At 36.3% G+C, this 19,874-nt stretch overlaps 1 protein-coding gene across 2 annotated transcripts in view; it reads right to left on the bottom strand.

The window, feature by feature from the left end:
* ATF2 (activating transcription factor 2) overlaps positions 1-19,874 on the bottom strand; it is an 87,501-nt gene that overhangs the window by 40,642 nt on the left and 26,985 nt on the right. For both annotated transcript variants that reach the window (XR_011377584.1, XM_030851450.3), the window contains exons 4-5: positions 14,432-14,501; positions 2,335-2,431 (exon numbers count right to left, since the gene is read on the bottom strand). Coding sequence is in view for 1 of the 2 variants with exons in the window: in XM_030851450.3 (XP_030707310.1) it covers positions 2,335-2,431; positions 14,432-14,501 (167 nt within the window). In the remaining variant the exon portion in view is untranslated. The remainder of the gene's footprint in view (positions 1-2,334; positions 2,432-14,431; positions 14,502-19,874) is intronic.

Genomic DNA, 19,874 nt, shown 5'->3' with positions numbered 1-19,874 from the left:
AATGTACATGTGAGCATGTATTAGTTACAGAACAAGTGCCACTTAAGGTCCACGTTGAATTGAAAGAGCAAATTTATGAATTTTGCCTGTTTAGTCTTATTATTTTCAAGGCTATTTACTCAGATTGATTAGAGTTCGTAGCACATTCAAATTCTATTCACATTTTATATATTTTAGGGCATCAATTTTATAGGTTATATCAGGGATCAAGCTTTAACTAAATAAAAGTATAAGGATGACTCCTGGTTTAAGATAAAATACTCATAAAACCTTCTGTGAAATTAAAATTCACATATTTCTGTTAACTACTGGGTCCCCAGAGTGGGCATTACTTACTGTTTTATCTTCACCCTCACCTCAACATATTCCCAGAGTATTAATATGTTTACTACATATAAATATATTTAACACTAAAATGACCTACTTGTCATACACATTAGATATAATGTAGGCCTACCTCAGACACTATTAGTATTATCAAAATTACTGAAGGACTTTTATTTTGTCTTCATTTTACCTAATAGTTAGTCTGCAACATATATAACCTCTACCCCAAAAAAGACTTCAAAATGGTATTATAGTAAGGGCCCAGCATACTTGTATCAACCTAGGTCCATCATGACTGAATTAGTAAACTGAACATAAATTTGACTCTTCTGTTCATGCCCAAAGGGTTTGTCTATCTAAGCCCAAGAGAAGGCTATTTTGTATTAAAGGGAGAGAAGTCTTAAAAATAAAATACGTATGGAAAAATCACTTTTATCAGTGATTACTATAATGATCAGGCTTGAAAAGAGAAAAGTCAACACAGGCACAATTGTTTAAACATGCACATGGCTTATGGCTATTGATCATCAAATATATACCATACACATCATGCACTATATTTATACAGTAATGCTAAACTACTCATCTCAATATATATTAGTAAAAAAATGGTCAAGTGCTATGTTTGAGTGTGTTCTACTTTTCTATTGCATTAAATGTAAACAGATAGGAAAGTAAGTTCTAGAAACCAATCTCAAAATATTTTTGAGTTAAATGTTACAGAGAGAGATATGGCTCTAAGGCAAGAAATTCTAGAGAAGCAAAGCCCTTCGTGCCTAGGAGAGTGAAACTTCAGGCTGTTGTTATTTTGTTTGTGTTTTTGGTTCTCTCTCCTAGTATCTGATGTATAGTGTTTTAAAGAAATGCATACCTCACTCTTGTCTACTTCCTTCTACTTACAGAAATGAAGATATGTTGAATGCTACCCTACATTTTTCCTAAACAAATTGTTTTTTGGTAAATTATCAACATTTTTACCTCCAGTTTTTTCAATGCAAAATCTTGATACCGAATGACAAGAACCGTCTTTTTTCCTCATTATCTCTCCAAATCATTGCATATGACAATTTGATCTCTATGTTGGGTAATAATTTAAAAGTATTAATAATATTCAGTATACAGGTATATAATTCTAGACTTACAAATAGTATAACCTAAGCTTTACAAGAGAAAAAAATTAAGTTAATTTGAATATTTATGTGAATCTGTGGTTATGACACAAGAAGGACTGAAATGTATATAAGTATATTAAATTTTATATAAAACTGTTTTCTTACCACACTACTTATAAAATATACAAAATGCAATGAAATTAAATGTTATGTGTGTGTACATATACAGAGATATGTACATATATATATTTAAATACCAAAAAAGGGGTAGCTGATATAGCATGGAAGGACAATAAACCAATGCATGAATTGGGTTTCTCTTTTTGCATACTGTAAGATAATCATCTGCTTAGGTGATACTGCATGTTCATAGGAGCAACATACAAAAATAAAAGCACTGACTGAATTTTAGCCCCCTTTATTGAGAGTATTTTACTAACACAGATGTTTAGTCCAAAAAGAAACAAACAAAATCCTAATGAACAAGTCTGCTAATTGCTCTTTCTCCAACAGGAAGAGCTTGATCATCATCTAGCTTCGCATAGCATCGTAAAGCAGGTGTAAACAGCTAAAAGAAACATTGACTAAACATCACATTAGTTCAACTATCAGTTAAATGTAAATTTTGGAAATGGTATGAATGTTCCCAGGTTTCTAATTAACTTCCACAAAAAATGACATTAAAATCTACATTTGAAAACCACACAAAAAGAGTGAAATGAATGGTCAGAAGGAAACATAAAAATGTAATGGGTAAAATACATGTTGCCAACATTTATTGTAAATGAAGTCATTGGAATATCACCAGACTATATTATTTACAGAGAATACACAAAAATTGTGCACATTCCAGGTGAAATATGTATATAAGCTATTAATAAAAGCATATACTAACCAGCCACAATGACACTGTCATTACGTGCTGGACCAAATTTCAGTGTCATCTCATGTTTATGTTTATGGACAGCCAAATGATCCTCGTTGGTAAAACGCTGTGGCAAAAAGTTTTAAAATATAGTTAAGATTTTCAATTTGATCAAATAAGTTAAATGATAAGGAAATTCATTTCCACAACATGTAAAACCACCATTAAAAAAGAAATAGCAGTTTGTTAACTATAAAGAACCTACTGTTAGTATAGATAAACATACTAGATCTCAAACAATCATAGAGAAACACATTACCCAAGAACAAGCAATTCTGATATAATACTAGGTCACATAACTCATTTTAGAGCATTTAAAAACAAAACCTGAGGCAAAGAAACTTTATATAAATTTCATTTGGACACTAAAAATAGACCACTATTAATTTTTGCCATATCATAGTAGAAATATATACTCCATGGTATAATGACTTTTGAAGAAAGCACTGTATTTTACTTAGATTTCAGGTTACTTACCACTTTTAAAACGAAAACTTTCTTATAAAAATATTGCTCCTGGACAAATTAAGAGGTGAATCAGGTTCTTTATGTTATCACATAAAAAAAAGAATGCCTCGATTATAATCCAGCAAAGAAATAGTGGCCAGTACAATAATAAAGCAATTAATTACTTTAAAATAAAATTAAGGACTTCCCTGGTGGCACAGTGGTTAAGATTCCGCCTGCCAATGCAGGGGAAACGGGTTCTAGCCCTGGTCCGGGAAGATCCCACATGCCGCAGAGCAACTAAGCCTAAGCCCGTGCGCCACAACTACTGAGCCTGCGCTCTAGAGCCCAAGAGCCACAACTACTGAAGCCCGCGCACTGCAACTACTGAGCCCACGCGCTGCAACTACTGAAGCCCATGCGCCTAGAGCTCATGCTCTGCAATGAGAAGCCCGTGCACCGCAATGAAGAGTAGCCCCTGCTGGCCACAACTAGAGAAAGCCTGCACGCAGCAAGGAAGACCCAACGCAGCCAAAAGTAAATAAATAAATAATTTTTTAAAAGTAAAATAAAATTAAATTAAAATTTTAACTTAGAATAAAGTGATTTTTCATTTTATTATCGCATTCTTATATAAAAAAATGAAGCAAATTTATTTTTAAAACTACACTTAGCGTGGATACATCCTGCCTGCCAAAGGTGACATTTATGATTACAATATAATAAATGCATTGTTTAAATACCTCCTGACTGTGTCTGGACATCAATCTTTATGAAGATGCTTCCTTATCTTTAGTAACATTTATAACTGAAAATAGAGAGCACTTACTTTTTGTTATTTCAGAGCAATAATTATAAAATGCCAAATTAAGAGATCTAAACTCACTCTCTAGTCTATATCCTTACAAATGGGAAGTTAAAATTATATATATTTGAACTTGGTTCCTCTGAACCACCAAAAATGGATTCTTTCTCTTTGGTCTCACCACCCCACTATCCAACTCACTACATCCTTTCATGCAACAAATGATAATAGCTTTAGGGTAACCTTAAAACTACGTAAAAGAATGAAATATTTCTTTCCATTATGTTTTTTATTCTAAATATTAAAAGTATGACCTATATCATACTTAGGCCAGCCCACAAGCCCACTGTAAAAGTTAATCCCTCTCATATATACCCCATCTTGCTCTGCACAGTGCCTGGTTATAGCACCTATCAATATGATACTGATATTTTTGTATTTCCTTTTAAGTAGGCTGAGCTCCTACTATTTGAGCTCTCCCAAATTTAGCATATAGTAAGTAGTCAATAAATGCCAATTGAAAGAAAGAACTCCTTACAATTAAAGAATTGAATCTTCAAGCTCAGTCTAAAGGAAAAACAAAAAACCCACCAAACCACAGACTGCTCCTTAAGATGAATTAAGCCTTTAATTTAATTTGGCTGTATAGTGCTCTCATGTAAGTATGCTTACCATTAAGTCTTTAAGTTACTGTACACCAGTGGAAAATTATTATTATATGACCCCTCTTCAAAACCTGCTTGTATTCCCATTGTAGGTGAGTGTCCAGATGCAAACAGTACCTCTACCCCTTGACTTATTCATTTACTCTTCAAACATTTATTGAGTACCAACTATAGGCAATGGGATCATAATCCAGCTCCTCCCCACTCAAGTGCTATTTTCCTATTGCTTCATCATTGTAAGAATCCTTTCCAAATTGGAGAAATAAGGGCTTCCCTGGTGGCGCAGTGGTTAAGAATCCACCTGCCAATGCAGGGGACACAGATTTGAGCCCTGGTCCAGGAAGATTCCCACATGCTGCGGAGCAACTAAACCCGTGCGTCACAGCTACTGAGCCTGCGCTCTAGAGCCCACGAGCCACAACTACTCAGTCCGCGAGCCACAACTACTGAAGCCCAAGTGCCTAGAGGCCGTGCTCTGCATCAGGAGAAGCCCACACGCAGCAATGAAGACCCAACACAGCCAAAAATAAAAAAAAAACAAATTTATTAAAAAAAAAACAAGTTGGAGAAATAAGAAATAGTCATCCTTTGATAGACCGAATAACAAAGCTCTTGGAGAATGAACATAGCTATAGCGTTTACTTGTGTTACTTCATTGCTTTTTACTTTACAGTTCTGAATGTCTTACAAGTATCTTTTTTTTTTTTTTTTTTTTTGCTTGAATGTCTTACAGGTATCTTAAAGCAAGGTTCACTTTATGTTCCAAAGAACCTAACAACGTGGCTTTCTCCATTGAGGGCAATCATTAAACATTTGCAAATGAATGCGTTTTGGTAGAGGTCTTAGATTTTAAAACAGCAGTCAGCATAATTAACAGATAGTTATGTGCTAAGAATTTTTTATCCTAACAGTATCCTCTGCTTAGATTCTGGTTTGAACACAAATATCCAAATCAAACAGCAACTACATATAGAATAAATAACATTATGCTTTATACAAAACATGTGAAAACGGCACCGAGATTGATTCTAAGTGAAAAGAAACAGCTAAAAGGATCCTAAAAAACATTTAGGATCATATGAATAGTAAGAGGAGAAATGCGGCGAATATGAATTTACAAAGTCTCATGGAGAATGTACAGATCAAATTTACCTGAATGCTATTTATAAAGGAATTGTTGATCATATAATGATATTATTTATATACACGGATAAAATACACTGAAATTGACACTTGATACAGGTGAGTTTAACCTTGGCTATCATCTGAGAAAACTTATTTATCTCTAACAAGAAACTTAAAAAGACAGTGTCAAAAGGCAGTCACCAGGAACATATATATTGTAAAATGCATTCTTTCTTCAACAAACACATAAAGTAGCTATTACAAGCTAACATTTTTGCAGAATCTCTTTGAACTGCTTTCCCAGACAAATTAAGAATTTTATTCTAAAAATAAGCTTCGTAGAAAAATTATAATGATACTGCTAGTGATAACACATTGAATTCATACAATTTCTTTCTTCCAGGCAAATTGAGAGCACAACTCCAATGCAAAATGTTATTGATGTGTAGTGTTTTGTTAAACAAGAAGACTTTGAGCATACAGCTGAATAAACAATGGGAAAGGCAGTCAAGAAAGGTAGGATAGGCCAACCATCTCTCTTAAAAGGTTAAAAAGGATGGGTAACCTGACAGGTAGGAGGGAGGTGAAATAGTTGCTTCCATAATAAATTAATTTAAGCTCTGGTATCTGAGAAATCTGTGTTTCCAAGGCTTGAACACTCTTACCAGAATTAACTTCCTAAGAAATCATTCTACATTTAATACATGCATTCATATCTATGATATAGATTATTATTCCTATTTAAAATAGATTAAATAGGCACTAAGTTATAAAGCCATCAGGCCAGTAGCCCATTTTACTACTTCTTTAACTAGCTGAATTATTTTATTCAACATCAGGAAGTTACTAATTAAACACACACACATACACACTCCCACTCTCACACCTTCACTGAAACTTTAGGTTAAATAAAATGATTATCTCCTTTGTAAAACAGCTTATAATGTATTAACATTCTACCAAAGAAAGAATTTTCAATAAGAGTATCACCAAAAGCAAAGATACTATCAATAAAATATGAGTTTCAATGTTAAATGAATCTTTCACTAAATTATCTCAACTTTGTCTCTTTTACTGAATTCAATGGAACACCATGTTAAAACAAATGAAATGAACAGGACTCTTTGTGAAATACCTAATAGTGACTGAGCGAGCATATGAAAAAAATTGTAATATAAAGAGTCAAAAGTTAAAATCCTCTGCATTGAATTCTATAAGTCTCTATCTCTGAAATGACATTATCAACAAAATGTATTAAAAATTTTAAAAACCTATTTGAAAATTTAAGTCCATTAAGTTTTTTAAAGGTGAAATTCAAATTTGGAATAATGTTATCACCTACTAGTGACAAAAAATAATTTGTAATACCACCAATAAATTGGTGTTTCTAAAATCAATTCTTATTAGAACTTCTGATTTCCTAGGAAATACTATTTGAATCTAGAGAGAGATTATACCATTTCTGTTCTAAGCAAGATTTAACAAATGGATGATGCTGACCTTAGCCGGATTATCATTTTGGCCAGTAACAGTTACAAGGTATTATTATAACATAGAGATTAGACTATTTTAAGTATATTAGGGAACAAATATAAGCCAAAAAATAGTTAATAATACCTAGGATTGGAGTGTTCATGATGAGAACGGTGCTTAGATAAATTACTAGTGAAAATAAATTGTTTTAGCTTTTAAAAACAATATGCAAAATGTATGAAGAACCTTAAAAATGTGTATACATTTTCACCCAATAATTTGATTTCTAAAAATGTATTTTGAGGAATTAATTAGAGATGCATATAAAGGGTAATACAGAAGAATACTCATCACAATGTTGTGATTTTTTAAGGCCATAATAATTAATTTTTAGGTCATAAAAGAGGAATGGGTAAATAGATTATGGGACACATTCTGGCAACAGAATACTACACAGGAACTCAAACCCATGTTTTCAATTAACACACAAAATGCCCATAATACATATAGTGTCATCTGCATACAAATAGAATACAAAACTATATGTGCAGTATGATCCCAATTTTGTTTGAATAAATAAAAGGGGGGAAGGATATAGGAAATACACCAAATGTTAACAGAAGTCCTCTCTGGATTTTATTTTTTCCTTTTGTCAACATTTTCAGTGATGCTTTTGTAATTATGAGAAAATAAAAACCTTTAATGTTAATTGAAAAAAAAACATATACAAAGACCTGTATTCAAATATACCTTGAAGCCTGAACATTCTATTTAGGGATGTTTCGCTATAAATGTTAACACAAGAGCAGGCTTGGGTTCAAACTTATCTTCAATATTTTCAGGCTCTGTGACTGAGAGACATTCAGTAGTATATTTAAGTTCAACTGCTCACTTATAAAATGAGGCCAGTAGCACCTATTTTATAGGGCTTTTGCAGGATTAAGTGACATATCCCACATAAGCTTCTTAGCACAGTGACTGGCTAAGTTAAAAAATGTTACTACTTTTATAACTGTTTTTATTACTATGACAACTATTATATGAAACTTTAATTCCTCAAATCCTTTTTGAAACAAGCTGGAGCACAAATAAATAGACATGGTATATATACACTTGATAAATATCTGAAAGCTCTATTCTGTGGTTCATAAGCAACTTTTTTGTGTTTCTCAGGTAGAGCTTTTTGTTGTTATTGTTTTGAATAAACTTTTTATTTTGGAAAACCTTTAAGTTTACAGAAAAGTTGTAATAATAGTACAGAGAGTTCTCACACACTCATTACTCAGTTTGTTTCCCCAATGTTCTCATCTTACATTACTGTGGTACGTTTATCAAAACTAAGAAACCAACATTGATATATTACTATTAACTAAACTCAAGACTTTGGTAATTTCAGTATTACCCAGCTTAACCAGACTCAGACTCCAAATGACTTTTTGTTAGGTTACCAAATTCAAAATCATCTCTGAAAACTATGACAAGGACCGCCAGCTGTCCCTCAATATGTATTACCCTTTTTCTTTCAATAAAAGAACTTCTGAATTTTAGGTGAGCACTTGGCTGCCCAGGACAAAGACCACATTTTCTAGCTTTCTTTGCAGTTAGGTGGGCATATGATTGGGCTGGGACCAAAAGAATGAGTGAAAATTATATGCATTACTTCCAGTTAATGCTCCTAAAATGATGGGTGTATACATGCTGTGTTTTGCTTCCCCTTCTCCCTCTCTTATTGCTGGAATATGGACTTGAGTGAGGAGCTGGAACAGCCATCATGGAGCTAAAAATGGAAGTAGCATGTTGAGGGTTATAGAATCAGCCAGCCCTGGGACTCCTACTTCCCAGTTATTACATAAAGAACAAACTGCTCAATCTATTAAGGTTGAGTCTTTGTTTCAGCCAGCATCCTAAGTAATACAAGTCTCTTTAAAACAATGTGCCATAGCTTCTAAAGGTGATTTCTTTTGTGTAATGGAATGAAAAGAAATGTAGTTTTTTATGGTGACCATATCGAAGAAATGTTTGTATGTCTAAGTTTTGATATGCTTCCTTTTCTCTATTCAAACCTTCCACACCTCTTCCCGCCTTTTCACTTTCAGTTACTATGGATAAATTGTCTATGGTCCTTTCTAAGGCCAGTTCCTTCACTTGAACACCGGATCCCATCCTCTCTTAAGGACCCCATTCCTGCAATAGTCCCTCTCTCTGCAGTGTCAAATATGCTGTGATAGTCCCACCTTAAAATTCAAAACAAACAAAAAAACTCCATCTTCAATTCTCCTCCAGCAGTTATTTTACTGTTCCCTTTAAGCTAAATTCCAAGAAAAAGGTATCTTATGATGTCTCCACTTCTGGTTCTCCACATTTACTTGTCAGGCTAACTCCAATCTCACTGTTGTCACTGCTGCTTCACTGAAGCTACTCTTAGCAAGGTGTCTAATAATCCCCATTTTTCTAAATCCGATAATAAATACTGAATTCTCACCTTACCCTACCAACTATATGACTACATTGTTCCCCCACACTTTGAAATACTTTTTCTACTTGACTTCCAGAACACAATTTTCTTCATTGTCTGCTTGCTTCTCAGTCTCCTCTGCTACATCCTCCCCCTCTTTCTGACTTCTGAACACTGGAGTGCCTTAAAGCTTAGCTCTCACCCTTCCTCTCTATCTATACTATTTAAATACAGAAGTAAAACTAAAGAAATATGGGGATTATAGATTATCAGACAAAATGTATTACAAACCCTGACAATGGAAAAATTATTATCAGACATCAAGGGAGAGGAAAGAAGTAGGAGGAAAAATGAATGTTAACTCCTTTCCTAACAGGGAGTCTAAAAAACAATTCTAACTTCTTAATGTTTTTCATATTTTTAAAAAATATTAGGTCTTTTAAACAATCTCTGATGCACATACATACATATGTTCTTACATTCAGCAATAGGTTTCTTTTTCTTCTGTTGCATTTTAGTAAATTAAAAAGAAATAGTGTAATAAACCCCTTTGCACATTCACCCAGCTTTAGCAATTATCAACCTATGATCCATCTCATTTCATCTCTACTCACCATTCACCCAATGGATTTTTTTGAGGCCATCCCCAGAAATTATTTTACCTGTTAAGTATTTCAGTATTTGTCTGTGCTAGATTGTAAAATATGGCCACAAATTCCTTCCATTATGATATGTACCCTCCTTCCTTTGCAATGTGGTAAGGCTGGTTCTCCCATCCGGAGGAGGGTATCTATTTCCCCACCCCTTGAGTCTGGGCTGGTCTGGTGACTTGCACTGATCAACAGAATGCTGCAGAAGTGATGACCTGTCACTTCTAAACTGAAGCTTCAAGAAGCTTTATAGCTTTTGCTTCTATTCTCCTGGAATACTACTGTCCAGAGACTGACAAGTAACAAAATATATTGAACATATATCTAATAACCTTGGGCATATGTCTTTTCATAGTTTTGACAGTGCACTTTTGGGATAGAGTCCCAGAAGTAGGATTGTTGGGTCAAAGGGTAAATGCATGTGTAATTTTGCTAGATATTGTCAAACTCCCTCTAGGGGGTGTGCCATCTTGCACTTTTACCAGCAATGAATAAGAGTGCAAGAGTACTTTTAATATCACTGAAGTAAAATGGTTGCTGCTTTGCCAAAAGTATAAACATTCTTATGGTAGAAAATGTCAAAATAAGCATAGATTGATTTATAGGCAGGATCATTAGATGGAAATGTTGCTGATATATATTATGAGGAAGAACAATGGGTGACTTTGGGGCCTGATAAAGTGCTGGAACACCCTTGTTATGTTCATAGAAGACCTTAGCCCTACGAAGGGTCTCTTCTTGGCTGGCTAAGAGGTAGTCTACCTCTCAGTCTCTTGGCCATTTGTGCCATGGACACGGACTGGGCATGTGCAAGGCAGTCTGCTGCGAGAACTTAAACAATGAATATTAAAAAGTTCCCAGACTTTCTGGATCTGGTGTTGAGGTGAATAAACTCTTACTTTACCCCGGGGATGTACTGTGTAATGTTCCATTTGCCTCACCCCATCAGCTAAGGAAGCAAACCATTAATAGTGTCTAGAAACAGTCTGGATATGCTTGAACAGATTGTGTAATTTTTCTCAGCAATTTTAAAATATCTTCTTGACCTAAAGACTATCTCATTTCCATTTGCCTTTTTCTCCTAATTTTACTGAGTCATTCTTTCACTGGTTCTATCTCCCAGATAGGGAGAAACGACAGCCTGGCCTTGGGAGTTGGGGTGGAGGCAGAAGATGGAAGGGATAGTTTTGGCGCAGAGGCACCAAAAACGGGGAAGGTTGGATGGTACTAATTCGACTTCTTGGATTCATCCTGAAGTCAAATCCCCCCTGATCTTTTGTTGGCTTCATTTGGAAGCTCTCTTAAGTGAATTTAAATGTAATTCTTTTTATTTAAAATGGCATGTATGTTACTAAAGACTCAATCACAAAATAACAATTCCAACTATTTTAAGCAGAAAAGGATAGGACAAGGAATTAGGGACTAGTTTGAGACTGAGTTTCCATGAATGATTCCTAGAACAACACAGCAAAACTGGTCATGGTCCAAAGGCTGGCTCTAGAAACATATTGTATTAGCTGTAATCCAGGGATTAAAGATTCATACTGTGTCTGTCCAATCCATTCCAGCAAAATGGAGGACTTGAGTAATACCACCTTTCCATTCAACTTGGTCCCAAATCCAAGGAGTAAATGTAATTTACCAGAATGAGTAAATCTGGTTGGTGGAACCTAAAATCATACCCAGAATTCTAGCTGAAAAGGATTTTAGAAATTGCAATTTTTAGCTTTCCTGAATTTATAGAAAAATGTATACAAAATATGTCTCCAAAATATATGTCAAATCAGTCTATTTCTCTATTTGTCCATTATTCACCTAGTCAAAGCCACCACTATCTCTCTGACTGCTGCCAGTCTCTACTTTCACTATTAGCTCAGCAATGGCTTTTCCTTGCTCTCTGAATAAAATCCAAATACCTTATCACAGTCAACAAAAGCCCTACAGGTTATGGACTCTTTTTATTCCCCTGCCTTTCTGACATCATCTTCTACCCTTATCCTCATTAATCACTGTATGCTCCAGCTGCAACAGTCATCTTTCTGTTTTTAAACAAACCAAATCCATTTCTTCCCTACAAGACTTTATATTTGCTGTTCCTTCAGTCTGGAAAACTCTTCCCCCAGGTATGTGCAGGGTTTGCTCCCACATCTTTATTCAAATGTCACCTTATTACAGAGGCATTCCCTGACCAACCTATCTAAAATATCACCAACCCTGGTAACTCCTACCTTTACCCTGCTCAACATCATGGACACCATGTAAATTAAAATCTTTAGATACCACTATACCCTCACCAGAATGATTAAAATTAAAAGACTATCCAAAACAATCCTGAAAAAAAACTAAATTGGAGAACTTACTCTACCTGACTGGAAGGCTTACTGTAAAGCTAAAGCAATCAAGACAGTATGGTACTGGCATAAAAGTTGACAGACTGATGAAAGGAACAGAATAGAAAGCTCAGAAATAGATCCACACTTACACAAATCATTTGATTTTCAATAAAGGGGATGAAGCAATTTAATGGAGAAAGGGAAATCTTTTCAACAAACGACACTGGAATATCTGAGAAACCATATGGAAAAAAAAGCGAGCTTCAATTCCTACCTCACGCTATACACAAAAATTAATTCAAGATACAAAAGAGACCGAAATGAAAAACCAAGCTTTCAGAGGAAAGCAATGGAGAATATCTTTGTGACTTAAGGTTAAACAAAAGTTTCTTAGATAAGTCACAAAAACCAACAACCAAAGAAGAGAAAAAATTAATACATTAGACTTCATTAAAATTAGAAACATCTGTTCATCAAAAGATACTATTATGAAAATCAAGTTGGAAACCACAGACCTGGAGAAATATTTGATGACAGACTGGTACCTAGGATATTTAAAGAGCTCATACAACTCAATAATTAAAAGACAGGCAACCTAATTTTTAAAAACAAGTAGAAGATTTGAAAAGATATTTCACAAAAAATAAAGTATACGAATAGCCAATAAGCACATGAAAAAGTGCTCATTTTTTCATCAGTCAACAAAGAAATGCAAAGTAACACTTTATATATCAGTATACACACAATGAAAATGGCTAAAATTAAAAGATTGACACCAAACGTTGGCAAAGATATGATACAACAGGACCTCTCATAGACTGTTGGTGGAAATGCAAAGTGACACCTCTGTTTTAGAAAGCAGTTTGGCAATTTCCTATTATATATTACATATGATCCCACCACTACTCTCCTAGGTACTCACCCAAGAGAAAAAAAAGCATGCATTCATTCAAAGACTTATACATAAATATTCACAACAGCTTTATCTGTAACAACTAAAAACTGGAAATAAGACAAATGTCCATAAACAAGTGAATAAATAAACTAATGGTGAAATAAGGAAATACTGCTCCTCAATGAAAAGGAATTAACTACTAATCACATAGCATGCAGAAATTGTAAATTAATTATGTGGAAGGAAAGAATCCAGTCAAAAGTACATACTGTATGATTCCACTTACATAAAATTCTGGAAAATACAAACTAACCTATAGTGACAGAAGGCAGATCAATGGTTGACAGGGATGGGAGGGAGGTATAACAAATAAGCATGAGGAAACTTTTGGGGATGATGAATATGTTCACTATCTTAATTGTGGTGATGGTTTTATGGATACATACATATGTTAAAATGTATCAAACTGTACACTATGAGTATGTGCAGTTTGTTGTATATAAATTACACCTGCATTTAAAATATCAGCTAAAGAAAACAATGAGAACCAAAGAAACACTTTAATACTTATTTATGATTTAGAGTTTGTATATTTAAGTACTCTGTAATTTTACTACACATTAAATTTATTCTTTCATTCCTTAGTGTCTATAGCTATTTTAAGATTATTATAACAGTAACAGATTAATAATTTAACGGCCTATTAAAAAACACTGAAATATTATTTTCTGTAACAACGCTAAAATATTATTTTCTAAAAATGCTTCCACACATGCTCTATATTAAAGATGTTATACTTAAGAACATTAATATATTATTAGTGATATGCTCAGAGGTAAACATTAGTTTTTTTCATAAGAGTTCAGCAAGTAAACTAATTTTCATAAAAGATAATGTATATCTGATTTCCAATTAGGCAGTTCACAATGATTTTCAACCAATAATGGTCAAATGAATATACTTTTAAATCTTGGATTTTCTCCAGGTTTTCCATCTTTCCCTTACAAGACTTAATTTTTTTTTTTCCATATTAGATTGTATTCTTTAAAACTCAGATGTGCTATTGAGGAAAATTAATTTCTTCCCCAAATTTTTCTGGGTTATTTTCATTCTAACTCCAAAATTGTACAAAACATTGTAAAAGAATCCTTTTAATGACAACATATATTGTCATAAGTGTTTTACTAAATATGAATATACAAAACAATTTATATATTACCTGGCCACATCCAGGGGCAGTACATAGAAAGGGTTTGTCATCACTCATATTCCACAGGTCCTTGTATTGCCTATAATAAAACATTAAGAAATGGCTAAATGTTTCACAGTATAGATTTTTAAATAAAGAACAACTTAAAATGTAATATTATTTGATTTTCACTAAGCTTATCACCTTCTATCTGAATGTGAAGTAAAACACTTTTACTGACATTTTAACCCCACCTTCCATTTTCTTATTACGAACAGAAACATGTAACATGCAGATTTTACACTACAGAAAAAAATATTAGGAACCCTGATCTATCAGTCTAAATCTTTCCTGTTCAGTAGCATAAGTGCAGAGAAATGAAATAATGAGAAGATAACCACTTTAAACCCCAATGAAATAATGGACTAGGTAACTATCATCAGTGTCTGATAAAACAATCAGGAACAAAGGTGATGGGAACTTTATAATGGCTGGGTCAGGGTGACAGCATCTGAACTCACAGGTCAGTCTTAAATTAACATCACTAAAAGTGAGACAAACATTATGTGCCCCCGATATGATGCTAGAAAGCACACCAAGGATTCTTGGGGGAAAAAAGTCAAGCCTGAATCTAATCAAGCCTCTCTAGATCCAACTACAGGAAATACAGGAGATAGAAAAACATGTCGAAAGGGGAGACAGCAGAAGCAAGAAGAACTACAATTCTGCAGCCTGTGGATCGAAAACCACATTCACAGAGACAGACAAAATGAAAAGGCAGAGGACTATGTACCAGATGAAGGAACAAGATAAAAACCCAGAAAAACAATTAAATGAAGTGGAGATAGGCAACCTCCCAGAAAAAGAAATCAGAATAATGATAGTGAAGATGATCCAGGACCTCGGAAAAAGAATGGAGGCAAAGATGAAGAAGGTGTAAGAAATACTGAAGAAAGACCTAGAAGAATTAAAGAACAAACACCTAGAAGAATTAAAGAACAAACAAACAGAGATGAACAATACAATAACTGAAATAAAAACTACACTAGGAATGAGAGGAAGATGGCGGAAGAGTAAGACGCGGAGATCACCTTCCTCCCCACAGATACACCAGAAATACATCTACACATGGAACAGCTCCTACAGAACACCTACTGAAGGCTGGCAGAAGACCTCAGACCTCCCAAAAGGCAAGAAACTCCCCACGTACCTGGGTAGGGCAAAAGAAAAAACAGAGACAAAAGAATAGGGACGGCACCTGCACCAGTGGGAGGGAGCTGTGAAGGAGAAAAAGTTTCCACACACTAGGAAGCCCCTTCGCGGGCGGAGACTGCGGGAGGCGGAGGGGGGAGCTTCGAAGCCGCGGAGCAGTGCACAGCAACGGGTGCGGAGGGCAAAGCGGGGAGATTCCCGCACAGAGAATCCGTGCCGACCGGCACTCACCAGCCCGAGAGGCTTGTCTGCTCACCCGCCGGGGCGGGCGGGGCTTCGAGCTGAGGCTCTGAGGCTCGGGTTTCGGTTTCGGACGGAGCGCAGGGAGAGGACTGGGGTTGGCAGCTTGAACATAGCCTGAAGGGGTTAGTGCACCACGGCTAGCCGGGAGGGAGTCCGGGGAAAAGTCTGCACCTGCCGAAGAGGCAAGAGACTTTTTCTTCCCTCTTCGTTTCCTGGTGCGTGAGGAGAGGGGTTTAAGAACGCTGCTTAAAGGAACTCCAGAGACAGGCGCGAGCCGCGGCTAAAAGCGCGGACCCCAGAGACGGGCGGGAGACGCTAAGGCTGCTGCTGCCGCCACCAAGGGGCCTGTGTGCGAGCACAGGTCACTCTCCACACCCCTCTTCCACGGAGCCTGTGCAGCCCGCCACTGCCAGGTTCCCGGGATCCAGGGACAACTTCCCCGGGAGAACGCACGGCGGGCCTCAGGTTGGTGCAAAGTCACGCCGGCCTTTGCCGCCGCAGGCCCGCCCCGCACTCCGTGCCCCTCCCTCCCCCCGGCCTGAGTGAGCCAGAGCCCCCGAATCAGCGGCTCCTTTAACCCCGTCCTGTCTGAGCAAAAAACAGACGCCCTCCAGCGACCTACACGCAGAGGCAGGGCCAAATCCAAAGCTGAGCCCCGGTGAGCTGTGAGAACAAAGAAGAGAAAGGGAAATCTCTCCCAGCAGCCTCAGAAGCAGCGGATTAAAGCTCCACAATCAACTTGATATACCCTGCATCTGTGGAATACCTGAATAGACAACCAATCATCCCAAATTAAGGAAGTAGACTCTAGGAGCAAGATCTATGATTTTTTTTCCCTTTTCCTCTTTTTGTGAATGTGTATGTGTATGCTTCTGTGTGAGATCTTGTCTGTATAGTCTTGCTTCCACCATTTGTCCTAGGGTTCTATCCGTCCATGGTTTTTTAAAAAATTTTTTTCTTATTAATTTTAATAACGTTATTATACTTTACCTTCGTTCTTTCTTTCTTTCCTTCCCTCCTTCCCTCCTTTAGACAACGAATCATCCCAAATTGAGGAGGTGGTCTCTGAGAGCAAGATTTATGATTTTTCCCCCTTTACCTCTTTTAGTGAGGGTGTATGTGTATGCTTCTGTGTAAGATTTTGTCTGTATAGCTTTGCTTCCAACATTTGTCCTAAGGTTCTATCCGTCCCTTTTTTTTTCTAAATAAGAATTTTTTAATTCCATAACTTTATTATACTTTATTTTTACTGTATCTTCTTTCTTTCTGTCTTTTTTCCTTCTTTCCCTCCTTCCTTCCTTCCTCCCTCCCTCCTTTCTTTCCTTCTTGTCTTTCCTTCTTTCCCTCCTTCCTCCCTCCCTCCTTTCTTTCCTTCTTGCCTTTCCTTCTTTGCTTCTTTCTTTCTTCCTTCCTCCCTTGCTTCCTTCCTTCCCTCCTTTCCTTCTTTCTTTCCTCATACTTCTACTAATTCTCTCTACTTTTTCTCCCTTTTATTCTGAGCCATGTGGATGAAAGGCTCTTGGTGCTCCAGCCAGGAGTCAGGGCTCTGCCTCTGAGATAGGAGAGCCAACTTCAGGACACTGGTCAACAAGAGACCTCCCAGCTCCACATAATATCAAACGGCGAAAATCTCCCAGAGACCTCCATCTTAACACCAGCACCCAGCTTCACTCAACGACCAGCAAGCCACAGTGCTGGACAACCTATGCCAAACAACTAGCAAAACAGGAACACAACCCCACCCATTAGCAGACAGGCTGCCTAAAATCATAATAAGGCCACAGACACCCCAAAACACACCACCAGACGTGAACCTGCCCACTAGAGAGACAAGATCCAGCCTCATCCACCACAACACAGGCACCAGTCCCCTCCACCAGGAAGCCTACACAACCCACTGAACCAACCTTAGCCACTGGAGACAGACATCAAAAACAGCGGGAACTACGAACCTGCAGTCTGCAAAGAGACCCCAAACACAGTAAGATAAGCAAAATGAGAAGACAGAAAAACACACAGCAGATAAAGGAGCAAGATAAAAATGCACCAGACCTAACAAATGAAGAGGAAATAGGCAGTCTACCTGAAAAGGAAATCAGAACAATGATAGTAAGGATGATCCAAAATCTTGGAAACAGAATGGACAAAATGCAAGAAACAGTTAACAAGGACCTAGAAGAAATAAAGATGAAACAAGCAACGATGAACAACACAATAAATGAAATTAAAAGTACTCTAGATGGGATCAATAGCAGAATAACTGAGGCAGAAGTACGGATAAGTGACCTGGAAGATAAAATAGTGGAAATAACTACCACAGAGCAGAATAAAGAAAAAAGAATGAAAAGAATTAAGGACAGTCTAAGAGACCTCTGGACAACATTAAACACATCAACATTCAAATTATAGGGGTCCCAGAAGAAGAAGAGAAAAAGAAAGGGACAGAGAAAATATTTGAAGAGATTATAGTTGAAAACTTCCCTAATGTGGGAAAGGAAATAGTTAATCAATCCAGGAAGCACAGAGAGTCCCATACAGGATAAATACAAGGAGAAATACGCCAAGACACATATTAATCAAACTGTCAAAAATTAAATACAAGGAAAGCATATTAAAAGCAGCAAGGGAAAAACAACAAATAACACATAAGGGAATCCCCATAAGGTTAACAGCTGATCTCTCAGCAGAAACCCTACAAGCCAGAAGGGAGTGGCAGGACATACTGAGAGTGATGAAGGAGAAAAACCTGCAGCCAAGACTACTCTACCCAGCAAGGATCTCATTCAGATTTGATCAGAAATTAAAACCTTTACAGACAAGCAAAAGCTGAGAGAGTTCAGCACCACCAAACCAGCTTTACAACAAATGCTAAAGGAACTTCTCTAGACAAGAAACACAAGAGAAGGAAAAGACCTACAATAACGAACGCAAAACAATTTAGAAAATGGGAATAGGAACATACATATCGATAATTACCTTAAATGTAAATGGACTAAATGCTCCCACCAAAAGACACAGATTGGCTGAATGGATACAAAAACAAGACCCTTATATATGCTGTCTACAAGAGACCCACTTCAGACCTAGAGACACATACAGACTGAAAGTAAGGGGATGGAAAAAGATATTCCATGCAAATGGAAACCAAAAGAAAGCTGGAGTAGCAATTCTCATATCAGACAAAATAGACTTTAAAATAAGGACTATTAAAAGAGACAAAGAAGGACACTACATAATGATCAAGGGATCGATCCAAGAAGAAGATATAACAACTGTAAATATTTATGCACCCAACATAGGAGCACCTCAATACATAAGGCAAATACTAACAGCCATAAAAGGGGAACTCGACAGTAACACATTCATAGTAGGGGACTTAAACACCCCACTTTCACCCATGGACAGATCATCCAAAATGAAAATAAATAAGGAAACACAAGCCTTAAATGATACATTAAACAACATGGACTTATTTATAGGACATTCCATCCAAAAACAACAGAATACACATTATTCTCAAGTGCTCATGGAACATTCTCCAGGATAGATCGTATCTTGGGTCACAAATCAAGCCTTGGTAAATTTAAGAAAATTGAAATTGTATCAAGTATCTTTTCTGACCACAACGCCATGAGACTAGATATCAATTACAGGAAAAGACCTGTAAAAAATACAAACACATGGAGGCTAAACAATACACTACTTAATAATGAAGTGATCACTGAAGAAATCAAAAAATACCTAGAAACAAATGACAATGGAGACACAATGACCCAAAACCTATGGGATGCAGCAAAAGCAGTTCTAAGGGGGAAGTTTATAGCAATACAAGCCCACCTTAAGAAGCAGGAAACATCTCGAATAAACAACCTAACCTTGCACCTCAAGCAATTAGAGAAAGAAGAAGAAAAAAACCCCAAAGCTAGCAGAAGGAAATAAATCATAAAAATCAGATCAGAAATAAATGAAAAAGAAATGAAGGAAACAATAGCAAAGATCAATAAAACTAAAAGCTGGT

The sequence above is a fragment of the Globicephala melas genome, chromosome 7, assembly GCF_963455315.2.
Source record: "Globicephala melas chromosome 7, mGloMel1.2, whole genome shotgun sequence".
NCBI classification, from domain to species: Eukaryota; Metazoa; Chordata; class Mammalia; order Artiodactyla; family Delphinidae; genus Globicephala; species Globicephala melas.
Note: the sequence above shows the minus strand (reverse complement) of the source record. Positions and strands in the feature narration are given on the sequence as shown.